The sequence below is a fragment of the Arthrobotrys flagrans genome, assembly GCF_004000055.1.
Source record: "Arthrobotrys flagrans strain CBS H-5679 chromosome Unknown unitig_15, whole genome shotgun sequence".
NCBI lineage: Eukaryota > Fungi > Ascomycota > Orbiliomycetes > Orbiliales > Orbiliaceae > Arthrobotrys > Arthrobotrys flagrans.
In genome coordinates, this window is record NW_027137545.1 from 5,203,441 (window position 1) to 5,226,868 (window position 23,428).

At 39.0% G+C, this 23,428-nt stretch overlaps 5 protein-coding genes across 5 annotated transcripts; 3 read left to right on the forward strand and 2 right to left on the reverse strand.

The window, feature by feature from the left end:
* Positions 1-3,353: 3,353 nt before the first annotated feature.
* DFL_001409 (uncharacterized protein) lies at positions 3,354-3,842 on the reverse strand (the record flags this gene model as incomplete). Its single annotated transcript, XM_067630025.1, has 1 exon — positions 3,354-3,842. One exon carries the CDS (start codon positions 3,840-3,842, stop codon positions 3,354-3,356), a length of 489 nt encoding a protein of 162 aa, XP_067495988.1.
* A 1,772-nt stretch (positions 3,843-5,614) lies between these two features.
* DFL_001410 (uncharacterized protein) lies at positions 5,615-6,113 on the forward strand (the record flags this gene model as incomplete). Its single annotated transcript, XM_067630027.1, has 2 exons — positions 5,615-5,764; positions 5,841-6,113. The coding sequence occupies 2 exons, from the start codon at positions 5,615-5,617 to the stop codon at positions 6,111-6,113; spliced, it is 423 nt and encodes a 140-aa protein (XP_067495989.1).
* A 1,169-nt stretch (positions 6,114-7,282) lies between these two features.
* DFL_001411 (uncharacterized protein) lies at positions 7,283-9,018 on the forward strand (the record flags this gene model as incomplete). The annotated part of the gene is made up of 5 exons (XM_067630028.1): positions 7,283-7,444; positions 7,548-7,761; positions 7,921-8,537; positions 8,616-8,686; positions 8,769-9,018. The coding sequence occupies 5 exons, from the start codon at positions 7,283-7,285 to the stop codon at positions 9,016-9,018; spliced, it is 1,314 nt and encodes a 437-aa protein (XP_067495990.1).
* Positions 9,019-15,400: 6,382 nt separating this feature from the next.
* On the forward strand, positions 15,401-17,525 carry DFL_001412 (uncharacterized protein; the record flags this gene model as incomplete). The annotated part of the gene is made up of 4 exons (XM_067630029.1): positions 15,401-15,408; positions 15,524-15,668; positions 15,724-16,474; positions 16,555-17,525. 4 exons carry the CDS (start codon positions 15,401-15,403, stop codon positions 17,523-17,525), a joined length of 1,875 nt encoding a protein of 624 aa, XP_067495991.1.
* Positions 17,526-18,413: 888 nt separating this feature from the next.
* DFL_001413 (uncharacterized protein) lies at positions 18,414-19,393 on the reverse strand (the record flags this gene model as incomplete). The annotated part of the gene is made up of 3 exons (XM_067630030.1): positions 18,414-18,536; positions 18,635-18,853; positions 18,971-19,393. The coding sequence occupies 3 exons, from the start codon at positions 19,391-19,393 to the stop codon at positions 18,414-18,416; spliced, it is 765 nt and encodes a 254-aa protein (XP_067495992.1).
* Between the last annotated feature and the right edge of the window lie 4,035 nt (positions 19,394-23,428).

Below are 23,428 nucleotides of genomic sequence, written 5' to 3' on the forward strand. Positions count from 1 at the left end.
ATTAGTTGTAAAGCTTTTATAATAAGAAAAATGTCTTCAGAAAATTTCAAAAAGCTCGAACGAAATTATAGCAAATAACTATAGACATAATAGAAGCAGTATTTAACAATGAAGCTCTAGATAAAAATAATAAAGACTCCTTAGAGATTTCTAAAAATAGTAAGCTTACTTAGAAGTATTTTCAGCTCTCTTCTTCTTCTGATCAGGGTTCTCTGAGAACTAACCGAAGCTAATAGTTATAAGATATTTTAATTTTATTAAAATGCATTTGATGATCTATTTTACTAATTTTATCAAAAAATTTAGTTAATTAAATGCTTGATTAATAGAAGTAGAAAAGGCCTCGTATATCGAACAGTTTAAAAAGAAATAAACTTAATTTAATCACAAAAATATATACGTTTAAATAATAAAACACAGATATCGAAAATATCAATTTAAAATATAATTTTTTTAATTTCGAACAATTAGTAAAAAAAGAAAAAAAAAATTAATAAGTTTAAGAAGATTTATTTAAATTCGTTATCAGCTAAAAAGCGACGCGAATAATACCGCAAAAATAGACTAGAAATTGATAATATATTTATTAATATTTATTTTCTAATATTTCTAATCACGCTGACTTAATCTTAGCCGACTCTGTAAAAGCTCGTGCGGAACTATATAATACGTCATTAATTAAAGTTGCAAATTTAACTTAATTACAATTTAAAGTAGTCTTAAAATCTCTAGAAAATAGAAGCAAATAAGTTACAATAGATTAAATTAAGCGTAAATACGTTATATCGGACTTTAATTAAGCATTATATATTTATTTAAAAATCTTATCGACCTTTTAAACATTTCTTCGATTAAACTTTTATCTTTTATTTTTAGTAGATTTTAGAGCGTAAGTATATAAGACCCTCGCAGTCTCGATTAAGAACTTTTAATATAGAAATATTTTTACTAATTATATTATTCAAATTAATTTAAATTAATAAAAAAAGAATTTTTGAAAGAACTTCATTATTTTCTAAAAATTTCGTACGAGTCAATATAAAAATCTAAAAAAAAGATAGTAGCTAAACTAAAATTATTATTAATTATCTATAATATAATTAGTAATAAGACCTTTCAACTAGCTTTTATCACTAAGCTTAAATTATACGCTGAAGGAACTATACAGAGCCTTTATAATTTCATTCGCCTTATTAAGCATTTTTTAATAAATTATAAAAAAAAAAATCATTAATTTTATCAAAATATCATTTTAATTCGAACTATTTTAAGTCTAGTCTATTTAATCTTCTATAAAATCAGTTTATATCTTCTTAATACTCACATCAATTTTAATACCTAAAATAAGATTTATTCTTATAACAATGAAAATATAGATTCAGATATCAATATTAATAATAAATCTAATATTGAAGAAAAAAAATATTATTTTAAAATTTAAATAAAGAATTTATATAGGCCCGTATTAATTTTATTAGAGTATCAAGTAGCTCTATTAAAATAAAGCGCGATAGATTAAAATGAACCGCGATAGAGCGCGATAAAGCGCGATGAAAAAGTATTTTATCGAATAAAAAAGCTTCTATCCGATGGAATTAAGAAAATGTGTTTTTTTCCTGATAAATATTAACTAGCTAATAAGTGTTGTAGAATTATATATAATTAATTAAAGCCCCGAAATAGAATATTGCGACGTACGAATTAACTATATTATCGAAAACTATCTGATTAAGATCTAAAGTGAGATTTGCAAAATTTTCGAGTAGTATAATTAGTTTCGATATAAAAAGTTTTTCATATTTACTAATTAATATTCTATATTTCGCGAATGCTTCTAGAAGACGGGACATCTTGTGAGTAATATCTTTCGCTCGAATAAGGCACTGAACCTTTTTAGTCTTAGTTATTTAGAGAAAAACATGTACTAAATAGGCTTTTAAAAATCTAATAACTTTAGTAATAAAGATATTCTTTTTAGTATTTGAGCGTTAATCTGGAATTAATTTGTTTAAAAGTTTAAGTTCTTTCGATAGAAGAGCGTTCTTTTATATGTATTTTTTAATATCGAAGTTTTTTTCTATCTCGTAGTTAAGATATTCGGTTATAATAAATAAATTTTGATATCGATATAACGCTTTCGTAATAAGAACAATACCAAATTCTTTACGAATTTTAAATATCAAAGTTACGCTTTGTAATAACATATCTTCTAAAAAGAAGTAGTTATCATTAAGTTTGATTATAAAAAGTAGCTGGGCAAGAATCTGAAGCTAAATAGACTAAAATCTTTCAAAGTTAAACTCAAAATTCGTCTTATCAGACTTTTTTAAGAACGAGTAATAAAGCTCCGTAAACCTTTTGCGATTAACCTTTACACTTATGTTTAGAGGAAGCTGATTCATAGACCGAAGGCGAGAAATAAAATATCATAGAAGAATTTCTTTCAGTTTATCAAAGACAATCTATAAACTATTTTTTTCTTTAAGTTTTAGAACAATATAAGCGAGTAAAAACACAAATACTCTAAATTCAGATTGTAGTAACTAGATTTTCAATACTGCAGTCATAAACACAGCGTAATATTTGATTATAATAACTTCAATATTTTTTAAATCAACTTTAAAACCATAGATTTTGATTTAGTTATCTTTATATCTAATATATTCCAGCAGCCCGTACTTCTTATAACGCATCAGATTCCCAGTCCAGTAAACCCGCTTAAATTCACCATCTTTAGTAAGTCCTGTAATATTGATAAAAGTCTTTTCAATAAAGTCTAACCTATTGAAGTAATCACATAAAAAGTAAAAACCTCCTATATATAACTTTCTAATTGCCTCTCCAAGCACTAGTTGAAGATTGTTGTTAAATACATAAAAATCAAATCTAATAACAGAACTGCTGATACTGATACACTCAGAAGTAGTCTCCTGAAGGATTACTTCGTGATATATACACCAAACGCTGCACTTGGTAAATTTATATATATTAATCAACTTTCCTGAAGAACCATTCTTTAGTATTAACTTTATTATCACGTTATTGACTACTTCTCCCTCAGTAACAAAAATGTCTACGGATGAAAATACGTCTGAACATATAAACGCCACAATATTAAAGAGATCAGTAATAATAACCATCCAACTAACGCGTAATTGTTTTAAAGCTTTTAAAAAAGTAAACAGACTACTTAAGATATCCTTACTAAAATGAACTATAATAACATCACTCATTAAAGCGGTCCATATGTCTATCGTTGAAATGTCAAAGATAGAGTTAGTAATATAGTCGATAATATCATAAAGTCTCATCTTAGCCCACTGCCAAATACGGTAGAAATCTCGAGTTAAAATCTAAACTCCTTTCAACTTGCCCGTTATTCTAAAAATATAAAAGATGTGCGAGCAGGTCTCCGGATATATTAAAGTTAAGGCACACTCCTTGCCTCCAACTGAAGGCCAATTAAGACGTTCGTGGGCGATACTGACTTTCGGAACCTCGCCAAGCTGGCGATGTTGGTTTTCTACATCAGTGATCAAGTACACTGGTTGGGCATCGTCCAACCTGACTTGAATCTGTTCGTCGGAGATAGATGGGTCCAAAGGTACGCAAGTACCCCCCACGAAAATCACAGCCAGTTGGGCAACGACTTGATCGAGACCTTTGGCGGTCAATATCGCAATGGGTGATTCGAATGGAATTGTGCGTTTACGAAGCTCATAGGCGAGATTTTTCACCTTCCCGAGGAGCTTTGAGTATGTGACAGCAACATTTCCGGTAGCATCGACGAAGGCCAATTGGGACGGGGATTCTTCTACCTGATGTAGAAACAGGGATATCATTCCACAGCTCGGAAGAAAAGGATTTAAGGGGTCAGCCCGTTGGATAACTGGCATGGCTGCACTTCAATACGCTGGGAAAGATTATAATAGAATGAGATAGTTCTTGTCAAGACGAAGGTATATATGGAGTGAGGATTATCATGTGTATGACAAACAGTGTAGGTTGTAGACGGCGAGTATTGGAGTTGGAGATATAGTGGCTGTTGATACGTCTTATATACTTCTAACTACTGAGGGTCTCCTACATACTTCTCAGCATTTTATTACGGTTCCGTAGATATAAGAGCATGGTGAGCCTCGATCATTCCAGCACTGTAGTGTGTCAACCATACGGGCTACGAATTCGGCTCAGCAGAGCGATATACGGAAACTTGGCGCTTGCTTTAACTGTGTCAGAGAACTTTCTGGAGGAATGTCGAGTTCAGATATTTAGGATAAATTGGCGACTAAACTCTAAATACTTACTTTGTATACAAAGTTCTAGTTAACTCCACTATTTTGCCCCAAATTGGATCACGACAAAATGTATCACAAAATCATATATCACAGGAGACTTAAGACAAAATAAACTTTTTTTGTGATTTATTTTGTGATGAATTAGTAATACTATTCCAATTTAGAACTAATAGCGAATTTAAGGCCCTATATTTACCTCCTTTTATAGTCTGTCACCGGGTTTAAGCAAACATATCATTAAAAGCAAAGATTGAAGCTTCGTGCGCTTATCAAATTCTAGTTCTACATCTGTATATACTTTTGTATTTTGGTACTTTGGGGCTATTTTTACTAAATTAGTACGCGCAAGAAACTCAATTTAGAATAGTTCAGAGATAGCTTTATTATATAATCTACATTCTTAACAGTGCAGCTTGCTACGCGGGTGACAAAATAAAGTTTTCAAACAACATATCTAAAAAATAACTCACAACAGTACTAGATACTTGCATACGTTCATTATCACCACCATCACCGCCACCACCACTATGCCAGCGACACCACGCCGCCGCCTAGCTTTCAAGCTGGATACCCCTCGGAAGTAGCTGGTACCTGTAATTTAATTTATATTAGTATATTAAATAGAAACTTTATTTTGTCACTCACGTACTTGCTAATTATATTCACCTCGTTTTATAGTCTATCGCCGAATTTAAGCAAACATATCATTTAAAATGCAAAGATTGAAGCTTCGCGCGCTGATCAAATTTTAGTTCTACATCTGTATTTACTTTTGTATTTTAGTACGTTGAGGCTATTTTTACTGAGTTCGTACATGTGGGAAACTCAATTTGGAATGGTTCAAAGATAGCTTTATAATATGATCTATATTCTTGATAGTGCAGCCTGCTAACCATGAAATATCTGACTGGGTCTTTTGTCGAAACAGCAATAAAAATGTGTAGTAATTGGCTGGCGCCCCACCTCTTCATAGCACAGCCTAACAACGCTAAGACCTAGGTCTAGATTTAAAATATTTCGAACTCCAAACGAGGTTGTGTAGGTAGGATTTCTTTGGATTAGTGGCCCGATAACCTCCACGCATCCTTCCATACCTGAATAAACTTTAAAAGTGATATGGCATTGTTAGTCGATGAGTACATTAAGGACGCATGGTTATTGCCTCGGGCCCCTCCAAGATAAATGTGCGATCCTTGCTCTTCGACGTAGCCACCTTAAATTTTTCAGAAATTCGAAGACGAAACCATACGCCCTATCCATTTTTATACATTCGCGCGAAAAAAACGTATCCCTTATCTTCAAATACTCGTATCAAAATGAACACCGAAAAATTTGTCCGTGTCACTATGCTATTCAAGAAAAACCCCAACATGTCCGATGAGAAATTCAACGAGTACTGGACCCATATCCATGGCCCGTTGTGCATTGACTGGATGAAGAAGTATGGAATTCTCAAATGCACGCAGGTAAGTTCTAACTCCTGACTATACAGTTCCGAACACCACTTGTGCTCCTCTCGCATATCCTAAGTATAAATAATAGAAGCACATAAACAAGGACGGCATGCAATATCTGGCAACTACTCTGCCTACGTGGCCTCTGTCGACATTCGATGCCATCGAAGACTTCTACGTCCGTGAGTTGAAGGACTTCACTGATGCCATCTTGGATGACTTCTATCAGAGGACTTTACTCCCAGATGCAGGTGTCTTCGCCGATGCTGCAAGTATTTTTCTTTCAGTTGGGGATGATTATATCATCATTGATGATGGAAAAGTGGTCGAGCAGCACGAACGGGACTACCATTGTGCTTGACAGAATTTTGAGGAAAGAAAGAGACCAGAGACTGTATGCTTTGGGGGTTTGATCACGATCATCTACATGCTCACTCCACTTTGGAGTTCATGGTGGACCCGTGTATGTAATCGTATTTTAAAACCTTCTGATGGAATGTTTGCAGCCTTTGATCCGGTGGACGTGGCCGTTAATATCACATTTAATTGATATAAAATCCAAAATCCAAAGGAATCAACGCGATTGACTCGCACTGCAAGAGCTTACAAACCGTTTCTCCTAAGGGATGACAGTGGCCCATACGTATAACGGAGATCTAGTCGAGATTCCCGCCACAGAAATGCAAAGTATTGACTCTAGATCTCTAAATCCACAGGGAACACGGTAAAGATACTAGCTTGAAAGATTGCGGCATGGAGGCAGTCGGCGACATGCTGTACCCAAATGTATGATAGAGGTTAGTGCTGCTGATTACCACCGCCAGTTTACAAAAGAGGCGTGCTGTTTGAGGTTGACTATAAATGATCTGCAGTATTAGCTCAAAGATAATACTCTATATAATTACTGACAAAATGTCTCAACTACTGAAGAATTATGATATTAAAAATAATTGTACCTGCCACTTATTACTAACTAGATAAAGTATGCGTGCCGGGTGGCAATCCCGACCCCTGAAGAATGCCCTACATTTTGGGTATATGTATCACTTTTTTAGTGTACATGCGAGGAATTCACCTCAATACTGTCTACTACGGTCAATCGTCTCCTGGATCGAACGAAGTTACTTCTGGGGATTCCGCTTATATAGAGCTACTAATACTCCTTGCCGGGGTTACACTTTCCCTTAGCCTGGAGTCTGTCATGTGGACTTCGTGAAACTATTTCTAATGTTTTCCGTCCAAGGTCGGTACGAGACTCCACTTCTAAATGAGTGGTGAGCAAAGGATCCAATTACCGGGTCGGTGACGTGGTGATTCTAGCGGAATAGCTTCAAACACTTCGTCCGCACTATGAAATTCAGTCTCGCTGTCCACCATGGCTTGCAAATTCAATAGAACATATATAATTACTGTCAACCGCGAGCTATCATTTAAATTGCTAAATCATGTGCAACCAAACAATTTCCTCTTCCTCCTCAGTTAAAATTAGATTCTACACCTCTAGAGAAAGACACTCTTGCACCATTAAAGATGGAGAATTTCGAAATTTATTCCAGTGAGCTGAAGCAACGTCTCTCAGAAAACACCAAGGTTGTAGGAAGGGAGGAGAAAGTCACTAGATATGACGAATCCTCCGCACCAAATCCTCTTATGACTGTGTTTCCTCGTTCTGAAAACGATGTTGTTGAAGCCGTAAGTTTTGCTTCCCTCAAGTTTCTGACTCATGAGATCACCTGTAGTTAGAAAATGGAGAAATCAGAGATTGGTCTGTTAATCAAGTGAGGTCTATATTTAGGTAAAATACTGCCGCGAGAAAGGATTAAAATGCTTCGGTCAAAGCGGTGGACACAATTGGCGAATCAGGAATCATAAAAGTATCGATGCGATCATCTGTATGAGAACCTTGAATAATATTTCAATCGACGAAACTACTCAAACCGTGACATTGGGCGGCGGCACAATCATCGGTGAGCTGGTCGAGGCAGTTACGGCCAAGAAACTCGAAGTTGGTGGGTATTCCCATATAATATTCTATGAGACGTCGGCGATTCCATTTAATTGGGATTGTAAAGTCTACGGAGTGGTCCATTCGAAGTCGAATTAAGCAGATTGTTATTATCTGGGAATGCAATGCTGATATTATAATTCATCATGAATTTGGTGAACAGCAACTGGCGTTTGCAACACAGTTGGCGTCCTTGGAACTCTTCTACATGGTGGTACCGGTCGCTACACCGGAAAATACGGCCTCGGAATCGATAATCTCCTCTCTATCAATCTTGTGGACGCTACCGGCGAACTTTACCAGAACGTCAATGGGACCACAGACCCAGAACTCTGGTGGGCCATCTGTGGCGCCGGTTCATCCTTCGGTATCGTGACGCAAGCCACTATCAAGGCATACCCCCAATCGAATGACGGTTTATCATGGAATTGTACTATGATATTTATTAATCCTGGTGTTTCAAAGATTGAGAGAATCTTAGAAGCTATCGAGAAGACGCAGATGGAGGAGAATATGAGTCTTCTGTGTTCGTTTGCCTGTCTTCCGCCGACCGGACTTCCGTCACTGATAGTGACGCCTTGGTACTACGGGCCTGAAACTAAAGCAGAGAAGGCATGGGAACGGCTTCTTGATCCGAGTCTTAAGCCCGCTGTAAAAAAGGCAGCGATGCTTCCCGCCAATAAGTTGAATGAAGGAAATGATCCCTTCTGCAGGATGGGCGGTAGAAAGCCTAGTCTTGGAATGGGAATTGAAAGGCTCGATCCAGCCGCTTTCCTGGAGGTTTGGGACTTGTGAATTGAATTTACGAAGAATGAGGGTGCCGAGGGGTCAGCTATTTTAATCGAACGGTTCTCAAAGGCGAAGACGTTGTCTATTCCGGATGATGCTACCGTTTTTCCGCATTCACATCGAGGGATCGCATATGAAGTGTAAGTTTCCTTCCCCAAAACAGTTGGTACTGTTCCTCAAATATCTTCGTACGGTTTACTCACAGACGATTTTTGTATCTAGTGTCTGTTTCCCGATATATAAAGATGAGACGCTCGACATCAAAGCACAGGCCTTTGCTCAGAGTGTCCGGGATATCTGGGTCCAAAAATGCGGCAACCCACAAAAACCACGCTGCTACGGAGCATGCGCCGGATTCGACGAGCCTCTTGAAAACATATTTGGAGATAGAGAGAAGGTTGAGAAATTGATGAAAATTAAGAAGAAGCGGGATCCTGAGAATTATTGGGGTGCTCTACTTGATATTTCATGATGTATTTAGGAGACTAAAGTATTGACACAGATCAACTTTGTAGAAGTCTGGCTGGCTTGCGAGACCGACCCAATTTCAGAACTTAATATTTGTATATGCTGAATAATCCATCTCACGGTAAAATGTACAGGAATAAGCGGCGCAACCGCAGTTGCACCGAAATGCTTCAGCGGTAAGCAAAACTCTCCCCAGTAAGGCTTCGGTCAACCACAAGCAGGCTCTGTACTCTTCTCCATTCCTGTTGCCTCCTCTCCCAACCGTCATCCATCTAGCATCAGGGCTTCATTATCCATCATATCATTCTACACCCTCCTCCATCCACTTTTCAACACCTTTCCCACTCACCAAACTGCTCATCTGGCTCTGCTACATTCCTGCTCACATTCTCGACGCCTCACCCCGCTTCCATACCGATTTTATCAGACCCCTCACCAGCGACGGGTTCCTCGAAAATATCCTACCACTAGTACTCGCCACTATTAGTACTACTTCCTTCGCCCCCTCAGCATTCTCCTCATCTGCTTCTCGACCCTCTTCCCTTTCAAATTAATCGACACAACCACCGACTTCTTCTCCCACTCATCTCTATTCTCTCACTCCAACTCCCTCATACGCACTGACACTTTTAACCTTGTCGAATGATTCCAAACTCTTGTTAGTGTAGACCCTGACTGGAAGGTACAAGATACATTGTACATATAAATTTCTTAAGTTGACTTCATCGTAAAAATCATAATTCATCAACAGTCGAGTACGCATTGTGGCGCCAGCATTGTGGGCCATATGTGGTTATCTATATCTGGTTCCAGCCTCTAGAGGCGTTTATGTAACAGGAGAGCTTTTATATCATTTTAGATTTCTGGTTATACTTGCTTCATAAACTAGACATGTCAAATTCTATCATAAGCTAAATGCGGCGCGTTGACCGTCGTCATTTTAAATTTTAAACGATAGGGATAATCCGTGTTTCCCGGAGAACTCTGAAGCTAATGATGGCAGCTCGATGAGTGGAGAGGAGACTGAAGCGGTGCTTTATCTTATTAAAATAGCGAATAATATACGGACGACATACATATAGCCATATCTTTGAGCAGAAGTGTAAGAAGAATTGATTCCGTTGAATTTTGAGATTCATCCACGTAAGTACTAAGGCATAATTTAGGAAAGCATTTCTAATTTCAATTTTCGCGGCTAGGGCTTTACCACCAAGTGCGATGGCTAGATGCAAAATTCTTTCAAGCACAGCTGTAGTTTTATTCATGTTGTTGAACCACTTTAGTATTATTATTGATAAATAACCTCCTTAATTGAAGCATGAGTTGTGTGGTATTTTCTGTCACAGGGAAATCCTGTAGAGGATTATGGCGCAGGATATACCGTCTGTGACAGTTTGAAGACAATAAAGTTGCGGTTTTTTCACAATGAATGTAAATGCGGTGATAGTATAATTTTCTTTCCTATTGAAAGATCAAAGTCGCCGTCTTGGATGGCGGAGATCTCTCTTTTTATCGGAAACGTGTAGGAATCTAGAATTTCTATTGGAAGCCAAAGTGAAGGAGGCCGGTTGACACACCCCAAGTTCAATTCAGAAACAATCGATTTTGGACTTTTGTGGCGGTTGGCGCCATTTGGTTGTGGTGATCGAGAAACCCTAAGCGGTTAGGATCCATCATCTCCACCGAGACAACATCTCCACTTCAGCTAGCTTCTTCTAGATCACCACAACGACTGCTTAGTACAAGTCTTGAAACACAGTTTTAGTCTCCCTCCTCGGCTCGGGAAGTTCGCCCGACAACAGGCGTGCGGGGGCGTTGAAAGAGAGAGCATTGACTAATAATATGTCATATCAGCGCAAAGAGCTCCCGAGAAAGGAATGTTGGATACTAAGCGGAGAGTATCGTTGGTGTACATAACCCACAAATACTAAACCTTAATTATGCGGGACCTCGACCCCAAATCACAATCTAGTTGCTAATAAACTCTACCATAAAATCAATGCGAGGAATTTTATTTTTCCTTTTTGCACAGCGCCCTTGTTTAAATGGGGAGAGCATTGGATCTACTATAAACTAGGACCCTTTCGACTTGGTTCTGTAATATTACTTTAAGTCCTCTTACCCCGTTCTCAATTTAGATACTGCTACTAATCAGTTCCCAGTTTACCCAATCTAAATCACAACTGGAGGACGGCGACGCAGCCATCTCGCCACGAGATCTAACTCCAGCAAAAGGGAAGCACAAGGGGAACCAAGAATCGCTAAATAATAACAAAGCCTCCATGGATCCAAAAACGATAATCAAAAGCTAAACTCTGGTAATGAAAATAAAATGATGCTAGGTCCATTCTGCCCCATAAAACGCTCTCACAAAGATCAAGACACCGACGCAGAAACCAAATCAGAACCCCTACCATATACACCAAAAGTAAGCTAAATATGAACCTGCTTGCGAGTTGTGAATTTGCCTGCGAGCTGTGAACAGTCTGTGTTGTGGACTTGCCTGTAGCGTAAGTATCAAAATTAATCGAAATTGAAGTTTACCAACAGTTTTAATTATGGATCTAATATCCAATATTCTAAGCGGGATAAGGTTAAGATATTTCTAGCTAGGACCAGTCCCATCGATTAAAGATGGACTGTATAGCGTAGTCTCGGAGCCCGGGCAACATAAAGTTAACCGTGATGTCATACAATTTACCTATTTGAGCTGGGAGTCGCGATTTAGAGTTCGGCGTCATTTATGACCCTCCCTAGAAAAAGAATTTTATAGTACATTAGCATTGACCATAGCGTTATGATAAATTAAAGGCATAGGATATGTATATTACATAAATTCAATATTCCGGTCGTTAGGGTTATTACTCCAAATACTCGCGCTAGTAGATTCTATTTCTATATAATAGTCGGACTACTTAGAAACATTTTCATAAATTTTATGCGACATATAATACCTATATTTTCATTTAGATAGGAAATTGTCTAGCTATCTTACACATAGCAGGAGTGATTCGCAATAATATTTAATCGACTCTTTATAAAGGCCGCGGATGTCATGAGATCGAAGCTCCTTTGTAAAACGAAAAACATATATACTATAGTGTAATATTATTTATATTGACAAGAAAATCAGTACTCTTGAACTTCAAATTTAAATAAAAGATTAGTGGTAATTAGAATAAAGTCTAGTAGATCCGCCTGATTAAAGAAGTGTCGGTCCCATTCGTTGGGGTGTATTTCAGTAAAAAAAACGTACTTCAGTTCGAGGAATATACAATAATATTTATAACACTCAAGGTCATAGATAATAACGATATTGGGTCGTATCTCCGTGACTACATTGCGATAATCATTCTTAAAACTTAGTGAATGCATGGGCAATTAATAAAACGCCGAACTTGTCATCGTTCAGCGCTTGTATCTACCCAGCGAAACGAACATGTTCTATTTTCCTAGTTTCAATGCACATGTGCGCTATACTTTATATTCATGCACAACCCAGATTCAACAACATCGAGAAGTTAAGGAACTCAATATCGCGGACTGCGAAAATATGCGAAGATCCAGATTGGGATTTGAGCGAAAGTAGATATAAGCGAAGGTGGTCGCATGTGCGCGAACATCTGCGAAAGAATGCAAACACACTGGTTAAGGATTTTAGAAATCGTAAACTTGTGCGATTCCGCCCATGATTGGTGTGTTGAATAAATGTCTTAGTACTTTATCCTAATTAAAAAAGAATATATATTCCGATATTACCGTTTCTGGCAGTATAAGGTGCAATATATGTGGTTACAAGGCTAAAACACATAACGATATTCTCCCAAACTTCAACCTGATATGGTAGAATTCCAGGGCTACTCCAGAACGCCTTACTAGCTGTTACTAGCCTCGAGGCCAATATTCTACTATGTATAGAACCACTTAAATCTGACTTTTACCTCCTAATATTTAGTTTTTAATTCATAAGCCAGTCCTATATTAAGTCAACACTAACTAGTCTTATTTTAAGAATCAAAAATATTACATATAAACAATATATTTTATAGTACCCTTCCTAAGGCCCTTCTTTGTCCTGCTATAATATTTATTTAGATCATAGCCGGCCTATTAATTGATCTCGGGTTTTGGAAGAAATACTCGTTTATATACATGTAATAAGGTAAATCCCCTCAAGGCACCTTTATCAGGGGAATATTTAGAATCCTCGCCACTTGAATCCCAGATCTTAAAAAGGCTAGCGCATACTGCCGATATTTTGTTAATAAAGATATATCTACGAACTAGACTATGCTATAACTGCTCAAACTTTTCTATCTTTCCTCACCCAGTTGGAACCGGCCAGCAAGGTTTGATTTTGATGGCTATCGATTTACTTGAGGCTAGGACACTTGATGTTGTTGGGTCTTGTTGCTGTATTCTTATCTTAGGGCAGTATGAACAGTTATGTGTTATTAAGGAGACAAATTAACACATCTTCGACTTATAACTAAGCTATATTTGATATAACGTCGTTCTCGTCAGTTTCAGAGTTAAGCTAAAGTACAGTCTGTCAGGTTTAAGTTCACCTAGTAATATATTTATACATATGTTGCTTTTCTAGAACTACACTGTAGATTATCTAAAGTCCTAATGTACTTGTACAATATCGCAATAGTGTGGTGTTTATATCGGATTGGCTTTTTGAGGCCTTTATATGCGATATAATATCTCCGCTGCCTGTTCAAAAAAACAAGAAAATAGTTATATGGTAAATACATGATTCCTAAACTAATATATTCAAGTTTTATAGATTTAAAAAGCGATAATGGAGTACAATACCTGTAAATGAATTTCGCGGGACCAGATACTCTAGATATAAATTTATTTCGCTAAAATATGCAGCAATGCTATTATAATTTGCGAAGGCAGCAAATTGTAATAGCTGTATTTTGTATCCATATTCTTGTCACATCTTTTGATTAATGTTTATGACTTTGAGAATGTATCTTGCGATTTAGAAGACGCCGAAATTTATTGCTCTTTAATTTATAGTTAGCTGTTTGAACAAATATGTTTGGTTATTTCTACTTTCAACAATTCAGTGCCCAAGCATAGCCAATAGTCTTACTTAGATGACCGTCTAAACAGATTAAAGAATTAATAGATCTTGATATTGTAAATCTGTGGATTAAGAAGGAATATGCTACCGATTTATATAAATAAATAAATTAATTAAATATAGTCGCATAGGCAAAAGTGTGCGAAAATGCGAGGATATGTTTAATTAAGGATTAAAAATCTGCAAAATCGTTGATAAATTCCTGTTTCCTGATTGTAGATCAACTACATGCACTATTTGTCCGACTGCTCCGCAGAGGCCTTATCTATCAACGGTAGTTGATGCTCCGGTGTTAACATTATGATATAAATCGTAATAGTATATGTGAATCGTAACTAGTGTCGCAAATCACGACTAGTGAAACACTTAGCTTAAGGCTAAATATTTGAGCAGTTATTAATTTAAAAGGCTTTCATGTTTGAGCTCAGGGCATATCGCGATCGTAGCACCACAGGAGTTCTGTTTTTGTTCTATTGTTCGGGAGTGAAACAAAACTGTTTATTTATTTGCTGTTATATCGTACATCCTGCGAAGTTCATGTTAACGAGAGTGTAATATATGTTGAAGCATTCCATATGCTCGAATAATTTTTCGTATTTTCTCCCATGGGCATGTGCGGTGATAAAGAGGTGGCAAACTTCATGGCACGAAAGCAGTTTCTAAAGGATGGGAAGATACCGCGAGGCATCACCCTCAAAGGTTATTCGGAATTATTCTAATTACTAGCCAATGTGAATGTAGCAAAATGATGTTAATGCAAGGCGCAATGTAATGATAGAAAAAAGCACAAACACTTATATTCGACGGTTACTAGCTCGTAGCTAACGATCGCTATGGTCAAACCGCCAACAGTGGACGATTCACGATGCGCGGTGGTGCAAAGCTAGATTGTCGATCTCGGAACGGCCACATGACTATATTCATATACTTTCCACTTTGCCACAAGCTCTATTTTTTTTCCCTATAGACAAAGTACTTTTAAAGTTTGCACCAGTCCCGGGTCGGTTTAAGCTATATTGAGCCAAGATTTAGTGAACCAGGCAATCCTAGCAAAAATACAGACCGGAAATAGGAAGTCCGCCCGACATGGAGACAATCGAATATGGTTAGATTGGGTAGCAAAAACAAGCTTCAACACAATTACAAGTTGATAGCTGTGGTTGATGGGTGCGAATATAAAAGCTACAACTTTAGGAGGTGACGGTGAGGTCGAAAAGTAAGATATCTTCCCGGCAGTTACTAGAGAAGTAAGTTACTTGGATGCTAACACTAGAACTCTCCTACAATGCCTATGTAAGTGGCCACACCACCTCTTGGATCAGGACATGGTGCATTCCTCGCCGTTTATGCCCCATTATTATAATACACTAATACTCGGATTATTCTAATCTCGGTTTTCGTTTGCCAGGCTGAAAGATCCCTCGCGAAAGTACAAGCCTTTCAAGCCCCTCCGCTTGCCAGACCGCGAATGGCCTGATAAGACCATCACGAAGGTTCCCAGATGGCTGAATACTGATCTCAGGGATGGTAACCAATCATTGGCTAATCCTCTCGTAAGATAGCTGTCTAGATCTTTTGACTAGACTCCCAAGCTAAACCATACTACAGGATGGAGAGCAGAAGCTACGTTTCTTCAATTTGCTAGTGGAGATCGGATACAAGGAAATCGAGGTCTCGTTTCCTTCCGCGTCACAGATCGATTTCGATTTCACACGACATCTAATCGAGACCTCGGGCCTGGTTCCAGAAGATGTTGTTCTCCAAGTGATCTCGCCCTGTCGCAAGGATCTCATCAAGCGGACTGCCGAGGCCTTGTATGGCGCGAAGAAAGTTATATTCCACTTATATTTGGCAACTAGCGAGTGTTTCCGCCGGGTAGTCTTCAATAACATGACAGAGGACGAAACTTTGACACTCGCTGTCGAATGTACAAAGTATGTCCGAAGTTTGACAAAGGATTCTCCAGATCCTGCCGTCAGAGCAACCGAGTGGCAATATCAATTCACTCCGGAGACTTTCTCTGATACGTCACTTGAATACTCAATCAAACTCTGTAATGCGGTTAAAGAAACATGGGAGCCTACGACAAATCCGATTATTTTCAATTTACCAGCAACTGTGGAACTCTCAACACCGAATGTATATGCCGACCAGATCGAGTATTTTTGCAGACACATTTCAGAAAGAGAGAAGGTCTGCGTTTCGCTCCACCCTCATAATGATCGTGGCTGCGCGGTAGCTGCATCAGAGCTGGCACAAATGGCTGGGGCAGACCGCGTGGAAGGTTGTTTATTTGGCAATGGGGAGCGAACTGGGAACGTTGACCTTGTTACTCTAGCTCTGAACCTCTATACTCAAGGTATTTCTCAGTCTCGGGATCTTGTAGTCGGTTGTGATTGTGAATCTATAAAACACTTATCTAACATCCATCTACATTAGGCATCTCTCCTGGTATCGATTTTTCCGACATCAATAAAGTAATCAGCACGGTAGAAGACTTGACCAAGATACCTGTTCATCCAAGGCAGCCGTATGGTGGCCAGTTCGCAGTCTGTGCCTTCTCCGGTAGCCACCAAGATGCAATTAAGAAGGGCTTTCAAGCTCGCAAGAACTTGGCACACGACGATCACTGGGTGATGCCGTATCTCCCTTTCGATTCCCAAGATATTGGTCGGACTTACGAGGCCGTAATCCGAGTAAATAGTCAAAGTGGAAAGGGAGGTGCATCGTGGATAATTCTCCAAGACTTGCATTTAGATATCCCAAAGCCACTACAACAAGCCTTCTCCAAAATTGTTCAAAAGCATACCGAGACAGTAAATCGAGAGCTGCAGCCGGCAGAAATCGTCAAGCTGTTCGAAGAGGCTTATCTTCCAAGGCCCGATTCCCCATTCAGACTGGTGGATTACCGTATTAGGACAGACAGAGCGACTTCCAATGACAAACTTCCTATAACAAATGGGGCTGAACAACAAAATAGCCTGCATTTTGAGGGAATTATTGCTTTAAATGGTGTAGAGACACCTATTAAAGGAGTGGGGAACGGCGTAATCTCGAGTCTAGTAAATTGTCTTAAAGGACTCGGGGTAGATATAACTGTTAACGAATTTAAGGAGCAGGCGGTTGGCTCGGAGGGTATCAATAATATGAAGGCTGCGGCGTACATCGAATGTTCGCTAGTCGCCAAAAAGGGTGGCAAACGGGAGATAGTTTGGGGCGTGGGTATTCACGAGGACATGGTGCAGGCTGGTCTGGTGGCATTACTTAGTGCTGCTAGCTCCGTCTATGAAAGCCCGCTAGAAGACGCCGCCCAGCTAAATCGAGACACACATCTATGCCGCAAAGCCTCTCAAATCAAAGTTCCAAGCACGATTATCACAGTTACAGAGCTGCCCAGCGATATGGGCTAGCGAATATGAGTCTTCTGGAATATGAAAGAGTCTTTTTGTCGTGGTACGAGTTAGAGATACAAATTTGCAGACACATGAAGCCTGTAGAGGTGTTATGTAATGAATTTACTTTGTTTCCTTAACTAGTTAGCATGTTGAATACTTGTAACCGGAATACACAAATTGGGTCCCCCATAGTTCAAGGCAGCCTTGTAGCCAACTGTAGCGCATCAAGTGGCACCGGTTTTAAATTATAGGATAATCCGAGGGCACACGTATCAATGCACACTCGCCGGATCAGGTTTGTTGCTGTAGCACATATTTGACGCCACAGTACCCTCTGTTCGGAGCCCATAGTAGCGGGATATTTCTACATCATGTAGGAAAGTCTAGGCATAATCGAGATTAGATATACTATATATGTAGACCCGCATATGTTCCCTTGCTTTATACGAAACGTGTGTTTTTACTTTATTCGGCACCCGCTAAAGTCTGCGCCGCCGTTGGCATTGGCGCCTATGATGAGATTACTTTTCCCAAACGTTTCGCTCACCAAGTGTTCCTGTTCACCTGTTGATGAGGCCACATATATTACCTGCCTGTCTGTTTCGTTTATGCTATATACATGCAAAAGATACTTGATACCAGGTACAACGATAATATCTGCGGGCAAATTTTAATATTCTTATCTAATAAAGATTACGTTAGGCAGTAAAGCCCCAAACATTTTATCTCATACGCTTTCCGAAAATAGCTAGTATGGCAGCAGAATTCCCGAATTGAGTATCCCAGTCGACTTTATATATCTAACACCAACGGACACAATCAAGCAACTCTTTGTTTTGGAGATATTTGCATGGTCGGTTATGGCCCGCGATAAGCTACGAGACTACTATCGTCCCAACTATATTACCATGTTAGCCTGTACAACATAGAAATGGTGAATGATCGACTAAAGAACTTCAAATATTTGCCACTCAGTCCTTTCTCCATGTTGAGTGAAAGGTTTCCGAGAACGGTCCCAACATCACCCTATATCAACGTGAAAACATCAGTGTTCATTTCTCGCCTCTTGCAAGATACACGGAACTGCCTAGATCAAATCTATAGCGAATTGAAATAGAACTTACAGGCTTTACAACCTGGCCACTTTCTTTCAGACTTATGAAGAGAGACTGCTCTTGGTGTGGCATGACATTTCCGTGGCCGTCCCTCAACGCCTTTTGCATATCTGTATCCACGATTCCTGGCGCGATGGCGATAGATGATATTGCCGGCTCCTCATGAGCCAGCGTCATATTGAGATGGTTCAATGCAGCTTTGCTAGAGCCATATGCACCCCAACCCGTCTTTCCAATGATTCCGACCATCAGTACTAGTCAAAATAACTTTCCGCAGAGCAAAAGTAATAGAGAAGCGTATCACTCATTGTGATCCCACAAGTAAACAGGGGTGAGGAGACTTACAAAGGCCAATTCGACCGCCCCAGAGCTGACCATCACCACTCTTCCGTTTGCCTTTCGTAACTCGGGAAGAGCGTTCTTGATCAAGTCCACATTAGAAAAGAAATTTACTTGAAAGGCGGTCTCCCAGCCTGCTAAATCCGCATCTTCGACTTTAGCGACGGGGTCCAAAGTGCCATGATTGAGTATTAGCGAATCTATCCGTCCCCACCGAGAAATCGCACGGCCTATAATTGCGGCCCCAGCTTTAGGTTTTACCTCTGAGGAGGGCGAGAAGTCCACAGAGACGGCCTCGAGGTTTTTATGAGATTTTGCCAGAGATTCAAGCGACTTGATATTGCGGGAGACAGCAAGAATGTTAGGGGGATTTGGCAGTCCGAGAAAATGAAGCAGAATAGCGTGTCCGATGCCTTCAATATTCCGCATGTAAGGTTACTGGTGTTAGTTTCATGTTTTTCGTGCCAAATGTTTTAAGTCTGCAGAAAAAGCAAGGATATATATCTGTCTGAGCTGTATCCATACCTCGCCCTGCACCGGTTAATATAACAGTAGGTACGCTGGTCATATTAATATGTCCTAAGCTAGATATTGCGGGTAATTTGGAATACCGTGAGTTACCGAAAGTGTTTCGCTGCATAAGCATAATACGAGTGAGGTGCAGCTGCAACAGGTCTTATATCTTTAGTATTGTGTTTTAAAGGAGCCGATATCGCGATCTGTATATTTACAAGCCGGAATGAAGAAGTAGTTTTATCCGAGCAAGCACATCAAATCCGGTGTTAAGTTGCTATTTTTTGTTGGCGCTGGTACCATGGTGTTCCTGGATTTTGGAAATAGTTCCGGCTGATCTCGTAAACCAGCCTCCACGAAGCACAGACTAATGCGCGTCATTTCGACCAATTATAATTATGTTATAATAAAAAAGGAGGCCGCAACGAGTTTCTCGAGCATGACAAGTCCCCAAAAAAGGCTCAGATAATCCTATCAAGTTAAACTCCAACTTTAGTCCGGTTCTAGTATTTTAGCGCACTTCGCGTTTAGTGGAGACGACCCATCTTTTCATTTTCATCAAATATTGATAGGATATATTAAAAGCGTTTTGATAATCACACGAAAAAGCATATCTCCACAACACTAAAAGTGGGGGTGTAGTGATCTAGAATATAGCATTTAGAATCGTACCCGTTCTTCTTTTAGGAAGAATAACCTTCCCAACTTAGCTATACGTTATAGCTTGCGGGATTTATTGATTAGTCTAACATAAATTAGTAAAAAAATCGCTAAACAATTCAGTGGGCGCAATTACCCCCACTGATTGTGACAAGCTTCCGGTTTTTCTCAGCCATCGGTCGCATGTACTACGGCGAACGGATTGGTTGGTGTGCTGGTATCTGAATAAGGTCCTTGAAAGGGTGTGGATCCGATAAATGAGACGAAACATCCCGATAAATAGCGGAAGCTCATGATCAATGGTGGGGAACTTTAAGGTGGGGAACGTCCAAGGAATTAGTGTGTCGCCAAATTCAGATCGTCTAGATATACAACGATCTACCGTGTTGTAAGACCCGATGGTGTAGCTACGATCGTCTAATCCTCCTTGAGGTTGATTTACATAATGTGAGGAAGTAAACATGTAGGCTCTGGGAACCAAGCAGCAATCTAGCTGCCCCATCAACTATACGCAGGAAGTATGCAGAGAATAGGACGTGTAGGCAGAGAAAGTCCTCAGAGACTGAGTATAATAATATATATATATAAATAACAAGGCAAAGATGCGATCTTAGAATAGGTAACAAAGGGAATGCGTTGGACAAAGGGAAAGCTATTCGACAAAGGAAAGGTTTTGTGGAAAGAACGTCAGTAACATGATTTATAGAACAAGAATGCCAAGATGCGTTAAGAACAAAAATGCAACAGAACACTGCGACCGCCTATTTCCACCACAATAATAGTATAAGCTATAAACAATAATAGTATAAGCTATAAGTTAAGGCTAAATATCACAGTTTCCTTTGTCTGGAAACGAAGCTAACCGAACTTCTAGTCCTGCTTAACAAAAATACGCGACAGCGGTTGCCATTTCTATTCAAAGTTCTGGATATATATCTGAATTCAGAGAACACGGCAAAAGGAAATGCTTCAGTTTTGCTAATGGTAGAACTGCCCATAAACGCAGCTAAGTCAAGATAGGAAGAAATAAAGCGCCAGTAGTTTCTAGGAACCACGATGATGCTAAAGGCCCTAATCGGAGGTTGATTTATCAGGGTAGCTGTGAGGTTATACTTTGGTCGTTTATTTGTGACGTCATTTCCCGAAACAGCGCCAATCCATTCATATGTGTTCCCAAGACATTCAATTCGGCTCTTGTCCTAATGCTCTCCCAGCGAGATACTACTGATGTCAAGGAAAAAATATATACCATAATTTTCGTAAGATTGTTCCCGCTTCAAATAGCCAATTGTCGCGGGGCGGGATTTTTTGACCAAACGGGACCACTTTCCACATTACCTTGGCCCTATTCGACAAAGTAGGCAGGCCTACAAAGGAATACTCTTCGACAATATCGAGGGCAAGGTGCTCCTATCTATTAAGAGAACCAGCTTTAAGCTAATCAAAGGTGAATTGAAATGTATCAAATTCGAGGAACACCACCTACATAGAATTGTTTCGAAATACTTGCGGTTTCAATCCCAAACCGCTTATATATCCGAGCCGCGTACTGGTGCGAGTTTCCGTGTTTGTTCTCTCAAAGACACTAGATATGGGATATTTGGATTTGAAGACAATCATAGCACACAAATCCTCACTCCTATTCATATGAAAGTTCGCGCTCCGCCATATTGAATTGAATTCAAAATGAGTGTTGTAGCGAGGGTCATACTTCGTTGTCGAGAACTTCCGGACGCCATAATACGCCTCTGCGCTCTAAACTCAGCCCCTGCTCTAGCCCCTCACAGGTCTCTAGGTAACACCAAGACCCAGTATTCAAGATATAGGAGCACGTTCGCACTAGCGGAGCCTGACCAAATCCAATCTTTATCATATTCCAATGACTTGTGAGTTGCCTGAAAACCCTATAATTTCCTTGATTTGCTTTATATCGTCGCGGGTATCGGGGGCCATATTTCAATCTAACTAGTAACATTATGCATTAGCATAATTGGAACCACTAGGAACAAAATCCTCAAAGAGACGAAGAAAAATGATCAAGACAGCGGTGAGCAAACAGTTCCAGGCATCATTTTTATTTATAAAACTTAACGATATTATTTCTTAAATAGAACTGACTAATATATAATTATAGGTGTAATATTAAAGGTGTGTTCATCTGGGAGTATCGTCTTCGATTGTTAGATACTCAGTTAAAATATTATGATTTTTAAACTCGAAACTAGTATAACAAAGAGCACTTAAAGTATTTTTCATCGCTATACCAATATCCATTATACTATTATTAATAATAATAAAGATAGTGTCATTTCTGTTCGATTATATAGTTCTAGTAGTAATTATAATAATTTAGAAATAACTACTAAACACTGGCATTCACAAAGTTTAAATATAAAATAGTCACGTCGTCCGAAAGTCTTTCGGGTAACGATCGACCTAGTAATATTTTTTCTTTTTTTCAAAACCCAGCGCAGCGCTGGGTTTTGGCGTTCGTAGTAGTATGGCTGAGGTTGTCGTTGAAGTTGTTCACGTTGATAACCTGCAACACACGAGTATGTCAGAATCTATGCTGGAACCTATGCTGGAACTTATGCCAGAATCAATGCTGGAATTTATGCTGGAACCTATACCAGAACCTTTACCGGAATTAATGCTGGAACCAGTGCTGGAATTTATATCGGAACTTATGCTAGAATTGCTATAGCAGAACCTCTATTCCAGAACCCCTATGCCAGAGACTACGCCGGAACCTACGCCGGAACCTATACCAAAATCTGTACCAGAATTTATGCTGGAACTAGTGCTAGAACCTATACTAGAACCCATGCTAAAATCGCTATAACAGAACCCCTATCCTAAAACCCCCTTATACCAGGGACCACGCCAGAACTTACGCCAGAACCTATACTAAAATCTATACTGGAACCTATACCGGAACCTATACCAAAACCAATGCTGGAACCTATGCCGGAACCTATGCCGGAATTAATGCTGGAACTTATGTTGGAGCCTGTGCCGAAACCTTTGCCGGAACCTATGCCGGAATCTATACCAAAACTTATACTAAAGGCCATACTATAGAATAGAATCATATAGAATTATACTATAAAATAAAGCTATATAGAACTATGCTATAGAATAGAATTATGTTATAAAATAGAACTACGTTATACCATAGAATTATGCCATAGAACTATGCTATAGAGCCGAGTAATGCTGCTATATTGCTATGCTACCATACTACCATATTGCCATGCTGCCATGCTGCCATGTTACCTTACCATATAATTA